The 22,274-nt window shown below is 42.1% G+C and overlaps 1 protein-coding gene across 1 annotated transcript in view; it reads left to right on the top strand.

Moving 5' to 3' along the window:
• The window catches only part of LOC135213877 (transcriptional repressor CTCF-like), a 355,646-nt gene that overhangs the window by 331,748 nt on the left and 1,624 nt on the right, over positions 1-22,274 (top strand). Inside the window, exons 13-14 of the mRNA XM_064247977.1 lie at positions 7,555-7,689; positions 21,750-22,274. The exon at positions 21,750-22,274 is cut by the window's right edge and continues 1,624 nt beyond it. Coding sequence (XP_064104047.1) covers positions 7,555-7,689; positions 21,750-22,274 — 660 coding nt within the window. The remainder of the gene's footprint in view (positions 1-7,554; positions 7,690-21,749) is intronic.

Here is a 22,274-nt window from a genome sequence, read left to right as displayed (position 1 = left end):
TCAGGTCCCTTATTCATAAGAGAGAAAGGTGGCACTATTTCCTTAAAAGGAATTAGGCAACAAATCCTATACTTTATCAAACAAGCCAACCCTGATTCATTCCCCAAAGCCCACGACATCAGGGCAGTAGCCACCTCAATTAATTATTTCCAACACATGAATTTCGATGATCTAAAGAAGTATACAGGCTGGAAGTCGCCGACAGTATTCAGACGTCACTACCTGAAATCCCTAGAATCTCTTAAATTTCCAGCAGTCTGGTAATTGCATATCATATGGCTAAATGAAAAGGAAAACTCCAAAGCAAACAAAAAACAAAACCATTCATATGTAGGAACAAAAAGCAGTGATAGAAAATGCTTGTCAAATTGCAGATAAACATAAAGAAATAGTTTTAAAATAAGTTTGTTCTTACACAAATACAGACCTTCATTCTTTACTTAGGATTTAGCTTGTGAATGAGAGCTGGGATGGTCGTTTAACTTTCAGAGAAGTTTGTTATCTGTTGACAGGTAGGGGGAAGCCCTGCCCACCTAACAGTATGCAATTTACTTTGCTTCTGGACCCACTGACTGACTTGCTATTTGCTTTCTTCTGCATGCTTTTGCTTGATATAGATTTTATTCGTATGATTGTTGAGTTGATTGTCTTATCATGGTACAACCTTGGAAAGGCAAACTCAGGTGTGCAGGTGCTGTCCAGAGAAGGACAGACCTTAGGAGGCATAACTGGAATCAGAATAGCTCATATTCCGAGTGCTGTGTCTGGCTGTGTGGACAGTGAATGAAGTTTGCCAGGAAGAGGAAGAGGGAAGAAGGTCCTTCTGGTGTAATCAGATTGCAATTTTCCACCAGTGATACCAAGTCCTCTTCAGTACTTTCCTTCTGCCTGCCTAACCTTCGCCTACTGTTCTTTTGGTAGAAAGCCACTGGGGGGAAAGATGACTAGCTTAGTTACTCACCAGGAGCCTCTTTGTGCTCTGAGGGAGAGTTGTCCTCTGGAGGAGACATGTTTTCAGAGCAGAGGGAAGAGCTTTGTCCTAACTCGACCTTCATTTCAGGTGCTGTGGAAGTTGAGAGCCTCAGGCATCTGTGGCCCTCCCTGAGCATCTCAGGTGAGCAGAGTGTTTCCCCCCTCATCAACCACCTGAAGGTGATGAAAGGATACCCTGCAACTGTTTCCACCGTGACTGACAGTCAGTCTCCACTGGTTCTAGGACTGTCCCCACCTCACTGGTTACTCCTCATGTATCATCGATTATATGTATCCAGGTGCTACCTTTGGCCTATCCTTGCGAGAGATAACCCTTCACTCACTGTCTTGCTTGCAGTGCTGACCTCAGCTCGTTAGGGAAGAAGAGGAAGTCGAAGAGGAGTAGGATGTTGCCATTGTCGTCTTCATCTTCACCAAGTGCTTTCCCCTCTTCTCTTCTTCCAAGTATATAGTAAGCAGAGGAAAAAGAATGTTGCTACATTTCCTTGCAGGAAGCCCCATTAAGCTTCAATCTGTCAGCTGATGCAGTTCCTCAGTCCCCTGGCATAATGGTTCCAGCCCACTTAGTACCCTTACCCAGGCCAGCAAGGGCTCCCAGTCTACGAACCCGGGTCCGGCTGCCAGCGTGGCTGGCCCAGCGGGAGAAGGTGAGGCAAGAGCAGGCAGGTGCTTTCCTCACACCCCTCCATACCTTCAGAGAGAACAGTTCAGGGCTCCCATGAAAGTGTCCCACCCCTCCAGGCCAGTCACCTAGACCTAGCAAGAGGAGGTCCCTCGTTCAGTCTTCCCTTTCAGGAGAGGCTCCAGTTTCTTAGAACTCTGGAGCATGCTTAGAGGGATAGCCCATGTTCATGTGAGCAGGACCTCTCTCCCTGACTGAATGCAGGTTTCATCATTGCATGTTGGCAACTGCTCAGTCTCATGCACCTAGCAAGACTTCAGTCTTCGACAAGCTGGCTAAGGGTGCTCATGATCCCTTATCTGTCCTGGACAGGGCCAGGGTTCGGGGCTGTTCTTGATCCCATCTAAGCCCCACGACAGAGTTTTATGGACCTGGGTTGGTGTTTGGACCAGGCGGGTCATATGCCTAAGTGGTTGAGAGACTGCCAAGGGGCTTTGGCAAGTGTCACTCCCCTGCAGAAGGAGCAACTCACAAGGACTGGGGAACCAGAGGGACCCAAGGGTCCTATGCATCATGATGGACACCCCAAGTTGTTGAGACACATTGTGGAGATCATTAAAATGAACTCAGTTTTCTAGGCAAGACAGTTCCCTTTAATCTAGCCCTCTGGCTCATCAGAGGAAATACTATAAAAAGGCGGCAAGTAAGAAACAGGTTCAAGTATTCTGATTTATTGACACAAAATCACTGACAGGCCAAGAACTCTTGTGAGCGGAAGAATAGAATTTGACATTAGAGGAAAACAGATGGTTATCTATATAGTTAGATGTGTTTTCTCACACCTAAAGAATAGTTAACAATACTATATATAAATTAAGATGAGGTTTCAAATCCATATGGTTAGAAAATTTGCAATGCTTTACATACATTAGTAATTACAGTTCTGACAAGGACATAAGGTATCTTCTGAAAAAACGTATAAAAGATTGCTTGAATCCTGAGAGTCGATGTGTCACGTAAATTTGTTTTTAAGTGTGGATGGGAGTCTTGCAGGTGGAGGCAGTAACACTGGAGTCAACTCCCATGTTAGCACCCCAGACAGTCTCTTGGTTGAGTCTCTGGTCTCTTACAGTGGTCAGGATTCCTTCCTCTTCAGGAGGGCAAATCTTGAAGAGGATGCAGCTGTCAAGAGCCTGATGCTTAAGAGGCTTTGTAGGCCTGGAGTCAGCATTGGGACTCAGGAATGGACTGGTACTGGGATCCTCTTCTCTCTCTTTAGAGAGTGAGGTGGAGGCCATGGTGGAGAGGCTTGAAGTCGAGAACACTGACAACTTGTCCATCAGGCACGTCTTAAGACCTCTTGATCTTCACATGGTACTGCAGCCCAACCTTTGGGTCAGGCTAGCCCGTCCACTTTTGGGTCAAAGAAACTCCCAGACTTCCTCTGCCCCTTGTAGATGAACCCAGTCTTCTTCTGCCCTTCAAGTTTCCACCAACCCTCATTCTCAAACCAGTATGATTCTAGGCTCACAGGAGGATCTCCCCCTTTAGAACAGTGTGATTGTGTTGTTTTGGAACAGTACAAGCCATGAAAGATCTATTCATGAAAGATCTGGCTCCAGGTTTTGACAGCCATCAGTTCCTGGTGGAGAAGGCAACAGGAGGTTGGAGGCTAATCATCAACCTCTTACCATTGAACTGGCTTGTTCACCAGACCCAGTTCAAAATGGAAAATGTTGCTCAGTCCTGGATCCCATCAGAGAGGGGACTTCATGCTTTCAGTGGACCTATAAAGGATGCATATTTTCAAATACCCATCCATTGATCCTACCAAAAATTCCTCTTTTTACCCTTTGGGGGGCAGTGTTCCAGTTCAGGACACTGCTTTTGGCTCTTTAACTGCCCCTGAGTGTTCACTGAAATGTTCACACGTTTTTGTGGCTTGGGCCCATTTGCATAGGATATGTCTGTCAAGGTACCTAAATGATTGGCAGTCTTGGCGAGCTTGTTGCCACAGTAGCTTCAAGACAGGACAATAATCGTCCAAAACCTCAGATGTAACGTAAAATGTTGTGTAGTTGCTAAATAGTGTTAAACCTTTTTTTATTCAGGTGTCATGCATATCAATAAGTTTGTGAATTTACATTCAACATTATTTTCCTTATGGAGATTTAGATATGACCTCCTTTATCCACTGGTATCTTTCATAATGTATGGGATATGAATTTATTTTTTTTTACATTGCATAGTTCAAAACATGGTGTGATATAGTTAGCAGTGCTGTCAGTGTCAATGTGCTCAACCTTTTTACTTAAAGTGGTCATCGCAACTACCTTTACAATCTTCAACAGTAGACATAAACTCAATGATCAGTACAAAATTTTGAAACAGGAATATGAATTGCAAAACGATTTTTGGCATTCTGAAGTTTTAGACTATATTAAAGCTGCTTGTTTGTTGCAAATAGATTTACGTATAAGCTTAACAAAAATAATCGAAGGCTTCAGAGACAATCTCTTTTACTAAAGAATTTGTTTTTAGAGCTTACCTGTTATATGAAGAATAAAAGATGATGATGATTTAAATTATATAGAGAAAATAGTTATTAATGCCCAGGCTTTTGAACATTTGTTTTTAACTGCCTAAGAATGTATTTTCTTGAAAGTCTTTATGCTTGCTTTTGGTGTATAATTGATTCATTCATAAGGTAACTGGAAGTGCAAGAATTTGTAGATGACTTCATATTATGCTTTCTGGCCAGAAATTATTAGTATAGAACTGTGAATGTAGAGTATAATGTATTTTTAGCAAGAAATCTAACACCTAGGCCTAGGAAGAAACTCTTGGCATTAACGGAAGTATTATTGCATAGGCAAGCATTTGCTAGCAAGCCATTATTTTTGAAGTAGTAGTTAATGAATACATAGACCTATGTTCCAGCTAGTTCATTATGCCATCACTCTAATGGCTGCATCACACAGGTCCTACCCACCCATTGATATCAGTTGATGCATTTTAGCTATATAAATACTTTCATATGAGGTGTAAAAATAATCAAACGGACTATTAAAATTGTATGGTTGCACTGCAAGCTGTTTTCTTGTAGTTTTGATGTAGATGAGAGATGTCACTTATGATACATATTAAGGCGTTATTTTATAAGATAAATGTATTTTTATATTCACTTTATAAAATAAATGTATTTTTATATTCAAATAAAAGGTAAATATGTAGCATGGTAGGTTTCCAGTTAGAGAATTTTGAACAAAATCCTTTGCAGTCATGTAACATCACTTATGAGTATGGTTGTGCCTGATTTATGAGCCCCTCTTGTCTTCCCTTTTACTTTCCCTCCAGCAAGCAAGGAGAGAGTGACTGTGTCATCTATGCTCAGTTAATCTCCTAGTTCCTTAGTGTTCACATCACTGACAGTACAGTGTGGCTGTTGGGATATTGCAATTGTTTTTTCTTGTCCTCCACTATGAAAAGTGGTATAGTTTTACCTTTTATTTTGTTTAATTAGCATGAGGAGCATGTACAATGTTTGTCCTTGAAGATCACTACTCCACATATAGTGATTGGTTTGTTAAGGTTGTGAATCCATATATTAAGCTCTCCGTTGCAGTTCAAGCTAGAAAGGATATTCAGTTCCTCCTGTCTTCTATACCAACTGTTTAGCATTCTATAACCATGTACAGGAGCCAGTCTCTGGACTATCTTCAGTTAATTTAGTGACTCTCAGAGAGAGCTTAATGCAAAGGAACCAAGTCATGCGAGTGGATAGAAGATTTTGCCTGCTACCACTTCCTATGAGTTACTTAGACTCCTAATCTGAGAGGGGAGGAAGTTCACCTACTTTATCATGACATGAAAAATTTACGTTAGCTCATACATGGATTTAGTCTGCTGAGGTAATCGCACTAGTGGGCTATCCTGGATTGGTCTCCGCTCGAAACTTGTAGCTCCAGAAGGCTACAGCCCAGCCCACCTCATGATCCATGGAATTTTGATCTTGCATCTTTGAATATAAGTGGATATTACCAGTAGTCTGTCTGTATTACGAAATTGACCCCACACAGATAAGATGGAATCTTGTAACTGCAGATATTGCTTTGTATTTTTTTACAGTAGAGCAGAAGTTACACTCGTTCTTGAGTTCTACTTGCGCAAGTAGTTGGAAAAGGCCATCTGCAAACTTGCATGGTTATGCTTCCCAGTCCTCCATTTGTTGCATTTGTCGTCTGAATGAAAATCTTATTGAAGTCTGGTACCAATAGTTTCAGTGCATTTCCTAAAGTTTGTTTCAGTTCATAGTGCTTTTTGTTGATGTTCCTTCTCTACCTTATTCAGTCATTGCTTCTTCACTAGGTCTGTCAAAAGTGCTGCATATATTGTGTAGTGTCCACAAACTTCCTCTGGTAGACCTTTAATCCTAGAAACGGTCTAATGTGTCTTGGTCTTTGGTGGTGTTGCATCCTGGATCTCCATCAGATTTGCTTCTCCCATGGCAACCCTAGTACAGCTGTCCTTGTGTCTGAGGAATGAAGCACTTGGAAGGTCGGATAGTCCGTCCTTCTTCACTTGCTCTCTAGAATAGGTCCTTGAATTTCTAGATGTGTTATTCCCATGATGCTGTATGAGCTATCATGCTGTCCACAGAATAATTAGTGTTCGTATTCTCAGCTTGCATCTTCCTCATCACTCTTCAGATTTGCTGCCGAGTTCATTAATCCAAACTGTATTCTCTTGAACTGATAAATTCCACTTGATCTGTGGAAATTTTTCATTATAAAGTTTCTTCATCTTTGTGCACATGATCTCGAGTTGATTCATTATTGAACTTGTTTATAGCATTGCGTCGATGGTAATCCACCTATTCAATCCATCCCTCCTCATCATTTTGCAGACAGTATGAAAAAGTTGACCTTTTAATGATTCCCATTTTTAGCATCTCTTCAAGTTCTTCCTGAAAGTGGGAGAGAACTACACAAAAACGTCCCATCACATTATTCTAACTTTGACATATTGAATATGCAAATTGACTCAGTTGTTTAAAAAAACCCATTGGGTGAGCCTTTGTAAAGAATGGTTGGCATTCACATTCTCAGTGGACCTATCATAGTATACATCTTTATAGTACAGACCAGCTTTATTTTAGAGATCCTCTCTTGTTTTGTATTCATGTTTTTTCATCTCTTGCATTCCTATTAGGCCTATATCATATCTGCAAGTGTAACAAATTGAGTTATGTGCCATTATGAATTAATACTGAATTGTCATTTGTTGCTCAAAACATATTACGCAGAAATGTTATACTACATATTAGTTATACATGAAGACTGACATTTCCCAATACCAGACACCCAAACCCAAGGAGTTTTATTGAGAGGTTCTGTATTATTGTTTTGATATAACTTAAGATTACATTTTATGCACGGGGATATTGCAGTCTCTCTTAATGTAATATGGGGTTCCCACTAAATTAACATGTTTAGAGTGGTAAGGATTAAGCAGTAATGGAAAGTGATTATAGAAGACCAACAGATTGTTCATCCTCAAGTTTCAGTTTAGCTGCTTATGAATCAGAACTAAAACCATGGAAGTAATAAGGAAGGCATAAGTTTTGTTACGTAAGTAGAAGCAGTTGCTGAGTTTCTATCTGATGACACAATCTTGAAGTTACTTTAATTCCTAGGTCCCAGAAAAAGGGTTGAGTGTTAAAAGAAATTAAGAGGCCTGGTAAGAGTCTGTGACCTAGAGTCTACCAACCAAGATGTCCAGAAAGATAATAAATTGAGAAAAAAAGGTGATGCACCACATAAAATTGGGAACATTACATACCTTTGTTTTTGTCAGTTATGTGTGTTCTTAAATATTTCTTATTGTAAGCTAGAACTATTAAGCTTGTCTATTTTAAAACTTTAACTTTTGTTACACAGGAAGACCCTATCGTAAGAGTGGAACAGACTGGTGAAACTGGTGAGCAGTCAGCTAGAGTCACTGCTTTCACTGAAGTGCAGCCTGTGTCTGAATCATCATCAATTCCTTCGTCAGTCTTGCCTAGTCCTGACTCTGTAAGTAAATAGTTGCTATCAGTAGAAATTGAAACTAATTTTTGATGTTTCAACTAGTTTTTTTTTTCAAAATGTTTGTTATTTATTATTAATTATTATTAATTATTATTATTATTATTTTTTTTTTTTTTTTTTTTTTTACTCTATCACAGTCCTCCAATTCGACTGGGCGGTATTTATAGTGTGGGGTTCCAGGTTGCATACTATAAATACCGCCCAGTCGAATTGGAGGACTGTGATAGAGTAAAAAAAAAAAAAAAAAAAAAAAAAAATTATTATTATTATTATTATTGAACAAGCCGCAGGGGCCATTGACTTGAAATTCAAGTTTACAAAGAGTATGGTGTAGCTATATAGTATTAGGAAGAAGTAAGAGGAAGTAAATGAACATACAGAAAGAAGAGATCCCACTTATTGAAAAACAAAAATTTCATAAATAAATGATTTACAAAAATGTAATAAAATGCAAAGAGAATAGTCTTAGGGTAGTAATGCATTGCAACTTTTGAAGTTCCAATTACAAGACATCCTCTGGGAGGCTGTTCCACAGTCCAATGGTGTGAGGAATAAAGGACCTCTGGAACTGAGAAGTTTGACAGTGAGGCACGTTTACTGTGTATTGGTGCTATTGCTCAGCGAATCTGGATGCTCTTGGCAGGTGAAAATCTCTGTTGAAGTACAACTCATGAAAAAATGACAAATGAGAGACCATCTGTCGATTGTCCAAGTCATAGCTGCTACTATTAGGAAACAGAAAACTCCACGACGAATCACTCTATCTGAAAGAGATATGTACACCTCGGGCAGAAGCAGGTGTCCACACTGGAGAACAGTATTCCAGTAAAGGAAGCACAAATGATCTAAAACAGGTTCCATTAATTTGGTCACCTTTAAATATATGGGGCTTTACAAACAGCACCCAACTTTCGTGCATTTGCTGAAACTTTCATGAGATGTTTCTCAAAAGTTAGATGCGAGTCAAAAGTTACACCTAGAATAGTTAAAGCTTCAGCCTCATTCAGTAAAGTTCCATCCCCTGAAGGGGAAGATGGGTTAGGAAATCTATACAAACACTGCTAAGCAATAGTGTTTTTGTTTTACTGGAGTTCAGCCTCATGACCCACTAACTACACCATTACTGATCCAGTACATGTTCCAGTTGACTTCGTGCTAAGGGCAGCTTCATTTCTCATAAGAGGAGATTGTTCAGCATACTGAACAATCTTGTTTACACTAAAAATAATAGTGGACCAAGAACACTACCCTGTGGAACCCCACACACAATATGTCATGGTTCACTAAAGCTCCTGTCTGTAGCAACTCACTGCTGCCTACCTGCAAGGAAATTTTGAAATTATCCTAAAACATATCCTCCCACTCCAAGATTCTTAAGTTTATAAATAAGTGCCATGTGGTTTACTAAATCGGAAGTAGCATTAAAATCTATTTGAATTACTCTCCACTCAAAACCCTTATCAAGGTTCCCTTGCAAATGGCTTGTCAAGTCTAAAACAGCATTGCAGTTACCTAACTGCTTCCTATATGTGTATTGACTATCAACTAACAATCCATTAGATTCCATAGGCTACCATCGTGTTTTGATTCCAAATACATAGAAACGTAGCCTAGGTTTATTACCAGAATCAAAACTCGAACATTACATAGGATATATGCCAAAATCTTCATATATGCAGTAAAAGATCACATCGAACATTACATAAGAGTCGATTATTATGTGAGTATATATGGTATTTATATATGTTTAACATTAAGTTTTTCACCAATTTTGGTGAGCACAGGGAGAATAAAGATAGGACTGTACTTATTGCAGTCTGCAGATTTACCATGCTTTGGAACAGGCATTGTATTACAAGATTGCGCTCATCTGCAAAGATACTAAATCGACATAAAACTATAGAATCTACTAATCTTGGGAGACAACACACTGGAAACTAAAAAAAAAAAAAGGGGGGGGGGGGGGGGGGGGGGGGGGTTGAAGTAAACCCGGTGTAACCAGAATCAAGGTTTTATTCAGTAAAACAAATTCCACTACAGTAGTACATTGCAAATAAAAAAACACGTTGTTGAACACAGACATAAACATAAATAAACACTTGAGTTAACTAAGAAGGTACATAAATCACACTCCTTATGAAAGACAGTATAACCAAGAATATACACAAAGCATATAACATACAAAGGGGCATCATAAGTAACATATACAAAGAATCAAGCATTGTACCATAATCTGGTGAGTCTACAGCTGTAATACGAGACACAGCAAGGAACCACAAAAGTAAACAAAAGCTATAGAGACCACTAATATGAAACAGGTTTATTTGTACCACATTCTTCCCTTCTCAGTTAAGTTCACTTGGAGTAATCCTGAAGGTACTTTGGAGGTTGTCTCACTTTCTCTGACCTTCGAAGTGGAGGAGGTGAGGCTACCTGTTGAGAGACTGTACGGGATTCCTGAAGAGTGTCATGCTGAGAAACAATATCCACATGGGAGAGACCGCGTGCAATCTCCTGAGGAGCATTTGCAACTGACAATTCCTCAGGAACCTCGGACTGAGATACAGGAAGCCAGCATCTGTACTTTCACGGTTGTCACTAGCCATAGGAGCAAGATGTCTTAATGAAACCGTAGTCACCCTACCATCTGGAAGCTTCACATGAGCATACTCGGGGTTCGCCTCTACAATTTCAACCTCATCCACTAAGGGGTCGTTCTTGCTGTATCTTACATGGCGTCTCAGGAGAGCAGGCCCTCCTTGGATGAGCCAAGTAGGCAACGGTTGGCCGGTGGTGGACCTTCTACTATGCAGGAAAAGGCGCTCATGAGGAGTACAGTTCGTGGAAGTGCACAACAAGGAGCGTATACAATGGAGAGCATCTGGGAGAACAGTTTCCCACTGAGACACATCAAGGTTCCTTGTCTTAAGGGCTAATGTCAGAGTTTTCCATATAACTCCGTTATATTTTTCAGCCTGACCATTCCCTTTAGGGTTATAAGGTGTAGTGCGACTGGTAGCAACACTTTCTTCATCAGGAAATCCTTCAGCTCTTCAGACATAAAACATGCACCCCTGTCAGTGTGGATGTATGGTGGCATGCCAAACAAAGCAAAAAGTTGCACCAAACAACTGATGACAGTTCTAGTGGTCATATCTGCACAAGGGAAAACAAACGGGAACCTTGAAAATTCATCCACAACAGTGAGGAGGTACTTGTTTCTAGATTGAGAGGGAACTGGGCCTTTGAAATCTAAGTTCAACCTCTCGAAAGGCTGGGTTGCTTTGATCAGTTGTCCCGAGGATTTGATGAATCGAGGTTTGAGCTCTAAACACACTTGGCAAGAGGTGGTAATTTTCCTCACTTCTTCTACCGAGTAAGGTAGATTCCGCCCCCGGACAAAATGCATCATGCGAGATATCCCAGGGTGACATAGGATTTCATGAAGTTCTCGGAGTTTATCAGAAGTAGTGGCACCACAGATGCGGGAGAGAGCATCAGCTGGTATGTTTTCTGTTCCTGGACGGTATACTATGTCATAGTGAAAACATGAGAGTTCAAACTCGCCACCTCGCTATTTTGTCATTTTTTATTTTACTGTTTGATTTAGAGTCAAACATAAACTTTACACTACGTTGGTCAGTGATGAGCTTGAAGTGGTGTCCAATTAAGTAGTGTCTCCACTTCCTCAATGCCTCCACTATGGCATAAGCTTCTTTTTCCACTGAGGAATGTCCTTGTTCACTGCGAGTGAGAGTGCGGGAAAAGAAAGCCACTGGGCGATCATTCTGTGTCAGAGTAGCTGCTATCGCATGATCAGAGGCATCCGTTTCCACAGTGAAAAGAGAGGAGGGATCAATGGCCATTACCACTGCACTAGCAATGTCTTTCTTCAAGTTCCCGAGAGCTAGCAGGGCTTCAGTGGACAAAGGAAAACCATTGGCTTGTGTGAGAGGGCGGATTTTCTCTGAAAATTTTGGTATCCATCTTGAGTAATGTGCAAGCAATCCCATGGTCATGCGAAGAGAAGCTGCATCTTTAGGGGGTGAAAGATTCCACAGTGGTTGCAAGCGTTCCGGATCGGGTTTGATTTCCCCATCCGTTACTGAATACCCAAGTAATTTAATGGATCTGACTTTGAAGTCACACTTGTTGTGGTTTAGAGTGAGACTGTACTCCTCAGCCACCTTCAAAAACCTCCGTAAATTCTGGTCATGCTCCTCCTCTGTCTCACCACACACAGTAACATTGTCAACATAAGCAAAAGTACCACTCTCTTTTTCTTTCTTAAGGATTTCGTCAAGCACACGTTGAAAAGCTGCTACTCCATTTTCACTCCAAATGGAATGCGACTGAACTCATAAAGTTTGCCCCCAGCTTCAAATGTAGTGTACGGTCTCTCTTCTTCTCTTATTGCAACCTGATGGTAAGCACTTTTCAGATCTAAGGTACTGAACACCTTGTACCGTGCAATGTTGTTCACCATCTCGTCGATATTTGGCAGGGGGTAGGCATCAAGCTCAGTGAAACCTGTTTTATGGTACGAGAGTAATCTATAACCATCCTCCTTTTCTGATTCTCCCCTGATGTCACCAGCACTTGAGCCCTCCAAGGAGAATTACTAGGCCTTATTATTCCTTCCGACATCATACGCTCAGTCTCGGCTTCAATGAACGTTTTTGTCACTCAAGGAGTATAATCTTGACTTATTAGCCACTGGTTTACAATCTGGTGTCAGGTTCTTGAAAAGGAAAGGAGGGGTCACCTTAACAACACCTAGTGAACATATCTTCAAGGGAGGTTTTTCTCCTACAAAATCCATTTCCAGACCAGAATGTTTCCTCAGGAAGTCATGCCCTAGTATCACATCACTACATAAGCTTTGTAACACCTTGAGTTCAACACTGTGATAAGTCTCTCCTTGCAACTCCATTCATCATCAGCCATAGAGACTTTTCCATGCTCTGGAGACACAGTTAGTTTGTTTAGGTCCACTACATCATGACGCACAAAGCTGTCTGAACTCCCAGTATCAATAAGGGCACTGACAGAGCTACCATTAAGCTTTAGAGGTGTTATGGATTTTTCAAGACACTTAGGGGAGGCCCCCACTATTGAAGCTAGCATTGCTGCGGAATGTTTTGGGCTAGAAGAGCCACTCACCTGTTTCACAGAGCGGCACACCCTAGCATAATGCCCTTGCTTCTTACATTTCAAACACACTGCGTCTTTAGCAGGACACTGAGTCCGGGGATGCCGGTTGTTCCCACAAAAAAAACATCGAGCACCAGAAGTAGCAGCAGAAACAGACTCACTGTTATTTTCAGCACTAGATGATTCCTCCTCTTGACTCACTGCTGACACAGCAGCATTGACAGGTTCTGCTGAAGAGTAGGAGGCTGAATGCTTCTGGGCCATTTCCAGAGTGCGGGCCTGTTCATAAGCAGTATTTAGGTTCAGTGTCCTATTCTCCAACAGACGCTGGCATATTGCACACGAGACCAAACCATTAATGAAGGCATCCCGAACATAACTGTCACGCGCTTCCTCCGCAGTTAAACTTTTGAATTGGCAGTCCTTAGCAAGTAGCTTCAGTGCCTGCAGGAACTGATCCAGGGACTCACCTGAGTTTTGCCTGCGAGTGGCAAGTAAATGTCTGGCAAATATTTCATTCTTTGGTTTCACGTACAAAGATGTCAGAACCTCTTCAGCCTTCTCATAAGTCTCACACTCAGAAATAAAGTCATACACACTAGGAGCCACATAGTGAGAAGAACCAGTTTGTCAAGCGTAGGGGTAGTCAGCTGCACTGCTTGATCGAAGTTTGTAAATGTCCTCAGCCAGTGTGTCCACTCCTTGGCGGCCTGGGCAGAGTCAGGGTCCACCTCGAACCGGGGAGGGCGTAGAAGCCGTTTCATGGCGATTGAATTGTTTTACTGAATAAATTGAAGTAAACCCGTTGTAACCAGAATCAAGGTTTTATTCAGTAAACAATTCCACTACAGTAGTACACTGCAAATAAAAAACACGTTGTTGAACACAGACATAAACATAAATAAACACTTGAGTTAACTAAGAAGGTACATAAATCACACTCCTTATGAAAGACAGTATAACCAAGAATATACACAAAGCATATAACATACAAAGGGGCATCATAAGTAACATATACAAAGAATCAAGCATTGTACCATAATCTGACGAGTCTACAGCTGTAATACGAGACACGTCAGCAAGGAACCACAAAAGTAAACAAAAGCTATAGAGACCACTAATATGAAATAGGTTTATTTTTACCACAGGGGGGAAGAAACCATCAGGATCTTTTCCATCCCAGCTATCAAGATTATCCAAAATTTTCTTAACATCCCTGGAGTGAAATACAAATTCAAAAAGAATAGGTTCAGGATGACACATAGTATCAAGGAAAGGGACATTTCAGCTGATTGCTTAGCTTTAGCTTCAAAAGCTCATTGAAGCAGTTCAACCAAAATTTTCCCTGGGGCCTGCATCTGTTAGGAGTGGTGGAATAGAAGATGAACCAGACCTAAAGATAGATACTAATGCCAATTTGGTCCAACACAGATGAGGCTGAGTTATTCCTTCAGGTATCCTCTTCAGTGAATTATTGAAATTTCTCTTGGCTGTTTGGTAAGTTCTGTTCACAGCACGGCGAGACAACAAAAAAGGGATTTTGACGAAGGAAAACTCTATTTCTGGGCAATGGCCCGTGTCGCCCAGTGAAATATCCCTTCAGTTCATATTTCTAAGGTAAATAATACTAACATTACCAGAGAAAAATAAAAGAGGGGGATGTCAGAGTATCCTGACTCGCTCACCCTAAATAAAAAGAGGGTGTCGGTATGGTACTGGGGCAAGTGAGACCACTACCATGGACCTTTTGCTATTTAGATCTCTCCTCCATCAAAATCCCCCTGCCAGAGAGAGCTGGTACACAGCCCGCGCCAGTAACTACTACTACTCACCCACCGACGCCACCACCAGCGCCTCTGGTGGCCATCCTTGACGTTAGAGGAACAAGCTTGGGCACTGGGATGGGAGAGATACAGGGGGGGATTTCACTGGGTGACACGGGCCATTGCCCAGAAATAGATTTTTCCTTCGTCAAAATCCCTTTTCTGGGCCAAGCTGTGTCGCTTTGTGAAATAGTACCAGAGAATTAGCACAAGCTTGGTAAAGATACAGAAAGAGGTAACAAGAAACACACAGAATTACAAAACATTAGTATAATCTAGTTAAATATTACAAAGTTATCATACAAAACCTTAACTAATGTATAGTAACATATGTTAGCCTTAAAATATGTAATAGAACTTAATATTACACTTATGCTAACTTATAATAGGACTTAGTACTATACTTATTCTAACTTATGATAACTTAAAACTAGAAAATATCAATATATACAAGAGTGAGTCACCCTAGCATCAAAATAAGGGTGAACATCACAAAATAGCCTTATTTGGCAATAACATACAGGTGTGAGTGGCCCTAGCAAAAAAATAAGGGACACATCACTATATAGCCTTTTAGGCAGCTAAAGCCCAAACAGGGTTGAGCCTGGCGGTAGGATCAAAGGAAAATGTTAGTGCGGTAGGTAGAAAGGAGATCTGAATCTTACAACTAAAACTACTTAGACAGTGTTAGGAGAAACTGTGTTTCCCGCTGCCACTGCCGGAAATTTAAGAGATTCCAAGGATTTCAGGTAGTGACGTTTGAAAACTGTCTGCGACTTCCAGCCTGTGTACTTTTTTAAATCATCAAAATTCAGATGTTGAAAATAATTAATTGAGGTGGCTACTGCCCTGATGTCATGGACCTTAGGGAATGAATCAGGATTGGCTTGTTTGATAAAATATAGGATTTGTCGTCTGATTCCTTTTAAGGAAATGGTGCCACCTTTTTCCCTTATAAATAGGGGACCTGAGGACCTAGAAGATGTCCTGGACAAATAGGCTCGTAAGGTCGTCACCGGACATAGAGAAGGGTCTTGAGGAAGAGGGAGGATCTTTGAAGGGGCCCATCTCTTTAAAGGATCCTCATTTTTGGCCCAAAAAACTACGATCTGGAGATAGTAGAACTTCTTCTGAGGGGAGGAATTCAACATGGCCAGAGTCTCTGGAGAGGGCCGACAGTTCAGATATCCTGGCTCCTGAGGCCAGACTCAGTAAGAATAATGTTTTCCTTAAGAGCGTTATATAGTCTGCCTGGTAGGTAGCTTCCACCACTTTCAGAGTGAGCGGAAGTAGCGTACGTTCCACCGTAGTGAAGATGGTGAAGGGGCTCCTAAAGGCTGTGAGGCGAGTATTCTCGCACTTCCACTCAGATAAGCTCCGTAGCCAGGCTTGCTGAGCCTGGTCCCGGGGGAGAATGACAGTCTCCTTAGGGACCTTGTCTTCTCTCATCATGGCTGCGTCATTTAAACGAACATAGCCAATGAATGGTGGTTGCAGGTTCTCGGGGTAGAACCCAAATTCCTCGAGTCTCCGAGTTCCGCAACCCTCAATAGAAAGCATCCCTTCTGAGAAGGGGGCGTGAAGAGCCACCCTCCAAGGGTTGTTGGGCTTAAATGGAGGGAAGTTAGAAGAGTCCGACATAAGCGAGGGTAAGATCGCTTCACCTGACTGGGGATGCCCTGCCACCAAAGTATCCCGGATGCCCGTGACTGCCCCCTCCTGGGCCGCGCCCCTCTCCGTTAGGGATTGGATCGACAGACCGGAAGCCTCGACCGAACTGGAGATTTGCAAGAACATCTCCTGGAATTTGGACTGTACCAAATTCCCGACAACGTCGCCTACTTGCGCCAAAATATTGGAGGAGAAGGCTTCGGGGTCGAAGGAGGAAGCATGAGCTTTCTCCTTGCAAGGCTTGTGTCTAGGGGACTTGGATGAAGAGACCGCCTTCATCTTGTCAGCCTCGGGATGGTGAGCCGATGGCTTAGGGACAGGAGAAGGGATCGACTTCTTTGGCAGGGACTTCATCCTAGGTTTGAAGCCTGTAGAAGACTTCACTTTGGGGATTGTCAGAGAAGACTTCGGCCTAACAGACCTCTGCTTCTCCGAGAACCCCCGGAAAGAAGTAGAAGTGGAAGGAAGTGAAAGGGAAGGGCTCAAGGAAAGCCCCTGAGCCCCTACAGAACCCATGATGTCGACAGTCATGGGCTCCAGGTCCAAATCAAGGGCCGCAACTTCTCCCGTGACCTCCTCGGCGATGGCACCATCTTCCGGGGGTGCAACCATGGCCTGTATGTTGGCTATAAGGGGGGCAGCTATGTCTGGCTCCACCACTGACCCCTTCTTGGTGCCGGGGAAGATCAGGTCCGCCATGGCCTGGGCCAGGATGTAGGGACGTCCCTTGGGAGAGTTCCTACCAAACCCTCCGACCCAGGCTTTCAGGGAGGCCAGTGCTGCTGTCCGGACTTCTTCCAGGCCCTGCAAGGGTGTGTTAATGTTAGAACCTACAACTAGAGATAGAATAAACTAGTATAAAAGTCAAATTAACAAGAAGGAAACTCATTGTATCAAAACAAGGGCGGTCTAAAATGAGACGTACCTCGGTGGAGGCTTCATTTACGAGAATGTAGCACGTGGAGCAGTTCTCATGGTGCCACACCGTGAAGTCGTCCACCCTCACAGCGCACCCAGTGTGGGACCGGCATACCTCGTGGCCGCAGGGGTCCTGAAGAACTGCATTGCAGCCCTTCTCTTGAGAACAGGTAACCTGTAAGTCGAATGATACATGAGTATCATTGAAAACCTCCGGAGAGGTTTAACAATTAATTATAAGACTGCTGCCGGAGTGGCTCTGGCGTGCAGAATGTCTGTATATATATAGATACATATGTGTGTATGTACATATCTAAAAATTATACAGGAAGGTAAGTGTCACCCTGTCACAATTACTCCGGGGCCTGTATTATAAAACCTGATGTCAAGAGCGGAACGTGGGAGCATGACTTCAACAACTCCGGCCGGGGCCGGAGTAAAAACTTCATAGAATTATGAACTCAAGGCATACTCGGTGCCAGAAAGTAACATTCAAGCGATCAGGGTGAGGAGTGCAGAGACCGGGTGACAAATACCTGGTTGAGTAGGAACTCCATCGTAAAAACGACATAATATGAGAGTGTATGTGTGTGCTATGGAAAAGAATATAATATATATATATATGTATATATAATAAACAGAATATAACTAAAAATAGAGCTCCACGATAATGCCGGAGCCTTAAGTCTGAAAAATCCCATTCTCAAGGTCAGGGCCGGCGTCAGCAGGGGTCTGAGACCGCCGGAGCGGGTAGAAGGGTTACACACGTGAGGGGGGGGTGGAGGGAACTAGTTATATGAAGGGTGGAAAGGAGTCCTGGCCTCCCATGCCTAGAGGCCCACGTTGGTTGGTGGAGGGAGGGGGAGGGACGAGTCCCTAAACCCTGTAGTAAGGCGGCTGGGTACGGTACGCCTGAGCACCGAGTGTGTCCCCCTCCCTCCCCAAGGACACTCCCCTCCTCACCTATGTAGACTCGGATAGGCTAGCTGAGTAGCGAGCGAGTCGTCACCCCACCGAGGTGGGTGAGCGGGTAGGTAGGGGGGAGAGGAGAAGGGAGGTGGGAGGTCGGTAACAGGGTGGCTCGTACGCGATCAACTGGAAACCTTCTCAGCCGGGTGAACAGACACACGGTGGGAAAGACCAGTCGATCGAGGGGAGGCCTATAGGCCAACCCAAAGCCGTGAATCATAACAACACAACACAAAACAATGTCAATATAATAATAATAATGAGATAGCTGACTAGCCTAACACGGGGGTGGAAAGATGAAGTAACAAAAAGGATGAGAGAAAGCTATGTCCTGGAATGGCTAGGCTAATCGCAAATCTGACGATTTGGGTGTGTTAGCCTTGGCATTCACACGGCTAGTCAGTATGCCGCACCGAAAGGATCGGGGGCAGGCGACTAGGGAGCGGAAGGACAAAAATACGAAGGAACAAGGTCCCAGCGTGAGGTGTGAGGGACATAACTCCTACCAACAGGGAATCGAGATCTGACTAGGCCAGGCTAAGATCCGAAACATGCGGTCAAAGCGATACAACCCCCGTGAAGGGCTAGGATGTATAAAACCAAGCTAACTGCATTAAATATGAATGAATTATATAGATAAGGGAAAATACTGCTAAACATCGGATGCCCAGATGGTATAGGGGACCAAATGGAGCATGTGAAATCGCCATGCGGTCGACAAGTCGGGAGAAGGCGGCGCGGGAACAATGATGCTCCCGCTACCTCACTTCTAAGACTCAAAAAACGATGGAGAGCTTCATAAATGAGATCTAAAACCTTAAAAGCAGTACTTAACTTGGATGCAGAAGCTTGAGCCATCTTGGATCAGGAAAAATTCCAAACGAGAACGAAAAGCACAGCACAGCACAAAAATGTGTATGACGCTAACGATGCTATCGAAAGGAATGACGCCAGAGACGCTCACTGTAGTAGTAGCGGGTAGCGGGGCTTTGGTTTGGCTCCTCTGTAGACGGGAGATTTTGGCGGAGGAAGAAGCTAATTGGCAAGGGATCTCTGGTAGTGGTTTCCACTCGCTCTTTTACTATACCGACGCCTTTATTAAAAGGTGAGCGAGCCAGATATTCTGGCACTATTGTTTCTCTTTTTTTCTCTGGTATGTATAGCAATATTTATGCCTTAGAAATGAGGATCAAGGATACATTTCACGGAGCGACACAGGCTGAGCCCAGAAAATCATCATGCCTTCACGGAACTCGCCTTCCTGTAAAAACTGTTAAATGTGGATGTGTTCTAAATCATCAGTGACTTGCGTGTGCGACTTCGTAAATATGTCATCTCATCTCAACTTGCACAATGATGTCATGGTTCATTGCAGAAGTCGTCATGGAGTCGGTATCAACTGACTATTCTCTTTTTGTTGAGCCTAAGCCCCGCGACTATAGGAAATTGATCGCCAAACCCAACCTTTATGAAAGTCGTCATCTGATATCGCCAATGTGTATCCCAGGCTATATTCTCGTCCTAAGCTGCTCTCTCTCTCTCTCTCTCTCTCTCTCTCTCTCTCTCTCCTCTCTCTCTCTCTCTCAATGAAATATGAATTACTGTTGTCTTAAACTTCTATGTACAAAATTAAAAATAATAATAATTTCATTAATAGTTTCTTTTAGCTACTTAAATTGTTTCCTAAATAATTTTTTGGTAATAAACATCCATCAGCTGATTCTCACATAAACAAAAGACAAAAATAGACTTTTACTATACTCTCTTTTCCTGTTTATACATTGATATTACAGCAGGGTACTGTAATCATTACAATGAATGACTTCTTTATCATTAATGTATTCATTCACAAAATTGATATAGTTTTGTGCAGCAGCCATATCATGAAAATGAAAGAGGAATTGTTAGCTAATATACTTTTGCTTGCAGATCTGATGAAGGGGAAATTGAAAATAGGAAAGAATTTATAAAAGATTTATGACATTATAGGGACATAAAACTAAAACACAAACAAAGGAGTAATAAAACGAGCAAGAAACCATTTAAAGGACAATTCCCTTCTACTACTTACTACTACTAATAGGAGCAGTCAATGTGTTTGAAGTGCCTCAGTGGCATGGTCGGTATGGTGTTGGCGTTCCACCTCAGTACCTCGAGTTCGATTCTCGGGCATTCCAGTGAGGAGTGAGAGATGTGTATTTCTGGTGATAGAAGTTCACTCTCGACGTGGTTCGGAAGTCACGTCGTTTTCCCCGTTGCTGAATAACCACTGGTTCCATTTAACATAAAAACACCATACAAACAAACAAGCAATATGTTTGTGTAGTTTTATTAAGTTGCAGTAAGTACAGTGTATCATCAAGCAATGTAGGCTAGGCTGGCCCAATCAGCAGTGAGTACCTATATGATAGTTTAAGGTGTATTAGGTGTTTGAACTAGTATTAAAATAGGCAGTTAGGCTATAAGAATTGTTTTAGTAGGTAGGGCATCTTTGGCCTTTTAACTATTAAAGTAGGCTTTAGGTTTAGGATATAGCCTAGGGTTTTTTGAGGGGTGTGATATAGTAACACAGATATTTGCTTAAGGAGGGTGGTTGTGGGCCCCATCCCCCGCAATTACCGAGGTTCTATAGTAATCCATTCCAGCCCCTCGCTAATATATAATACTAAAAGTGAATGTAAAGAAATAAAACTGTTTTTATTAATTTTACTTTACCTTGAAGATCGCACGAAGACGCTGGCAGAGGTGGAGGACAAAGAGGAGCGGGTTTTTGAGTCTCAGTGGGTACGCAGGGTGTTGGTGGGAGGCAGGAGATTGGCAGAGGAGGTTTTTTCATGCTGTGCTCTATTGCTAACTTAACTTACTCGCTACACACTTAATTCTACATTGCTAAAATTAACTTACACAGTATGCTCTCCTTTATTTATCACTAATGTAGTCCATAACATGCACACCTTGATCACGTTTTTCTATGATTTCGCGCATCTTATCCAAGGCAATAGGCCTTTCCTTTTTCTCAGCACTGGTCTTGACACTCACTTTCTTAGGCCCCACGGTGAAAACTAAGAAATGCTCCAAAATATAGCAAAAAATCGTTAGTACCCCAGCTGGTATCTTAGAAAACTCGTATGTTGGTTCACTCATAAGTCTAGATTTGATTGTATGACCTTATGAAACCTGTTGTGCCAGCTACAGACTGGTGAAAAGGTTGTAACACAGAAAATACTACAGAAACAGCTTTCATATTCAACAGTGCTGCACATAGAAAAGGCCCCTCATTATTTATTTTAACAAGAGTTAACACGATTTTGTTTCCTATGATATTAGAAATTCTTCATTGTCTTGATGATTTGTGTTATGATTGTGTGGTTTCAAAAAAATAATAGTATACAATTAGGCTTTGTATTCCCAAAGCATAAATATTTCCTTAGAAACCTGAATACCTTTCAGAAAAGGCAAAAGTTGCAATATTTAATGTTTGAGCTTACAGAAAACTTTTTTTCTTTTCAGGCTTCTGACACTGCAGAACCAAAAGGAAATGAGAACAATGTCAATGAGTACAACTCATATGTCATTACGATTGATGGCATATCCACAGTATTCTCCAATCCTGTACGTATAGAAGAAGGAAGTGGAATTGGAGAGGCTGAAGATCAACAGACCGAATCTGTGCAGGTTATTGCAGGCAGTTTACTAGCCTCTGAGTCTAAGGCTTCAAATACAGAGGAAGCTTATACCATAAATGTTGATGACAAGGTTGTATCCACTTCTGATCAAGACTATCAATTGTCAACAGGTAAAGTTGATCATTCTCATCAGCTATATGATCTTTCTTCAGGTGGAAAACTCACTGAAAGTCCAAGTCCTTATATTTGTCAGAGGGACAGTCAAGCAACAGGAGAAGCATCTACCGAGTATTTGCATTGTTCATCTTTGCATCAGGTTTCACAGACAGTGTTAGTTGACCAAAAGCCACAAATAGAAACCATAGTGAGTGCTTTCCAAAAGCATGTTGATGTTTCTTCTAAGCTTTCC

This window comes from Macrobrachium nipponense, chromosome 43 (genome assembly GCF_015104395.2).
Source record: "Macrobrachium nipponense isolate FS-2020 chromosome 43, ASM1510439v2, whole genome shotgun sequence".
Taxonomy (NCBI): domain Eukaryota; kingdom Metazoa; phylum Arthropoda; class Malacostraca; order Decapoda; family Palaemonidae; genus Macrobrachium; species Macrobrachium nipponense.
The sequence above is the reverse complement of the archived record's forward strand: the minus strand, read 5'-3'. Positions and strand labels throughout refer to the sequence as shown.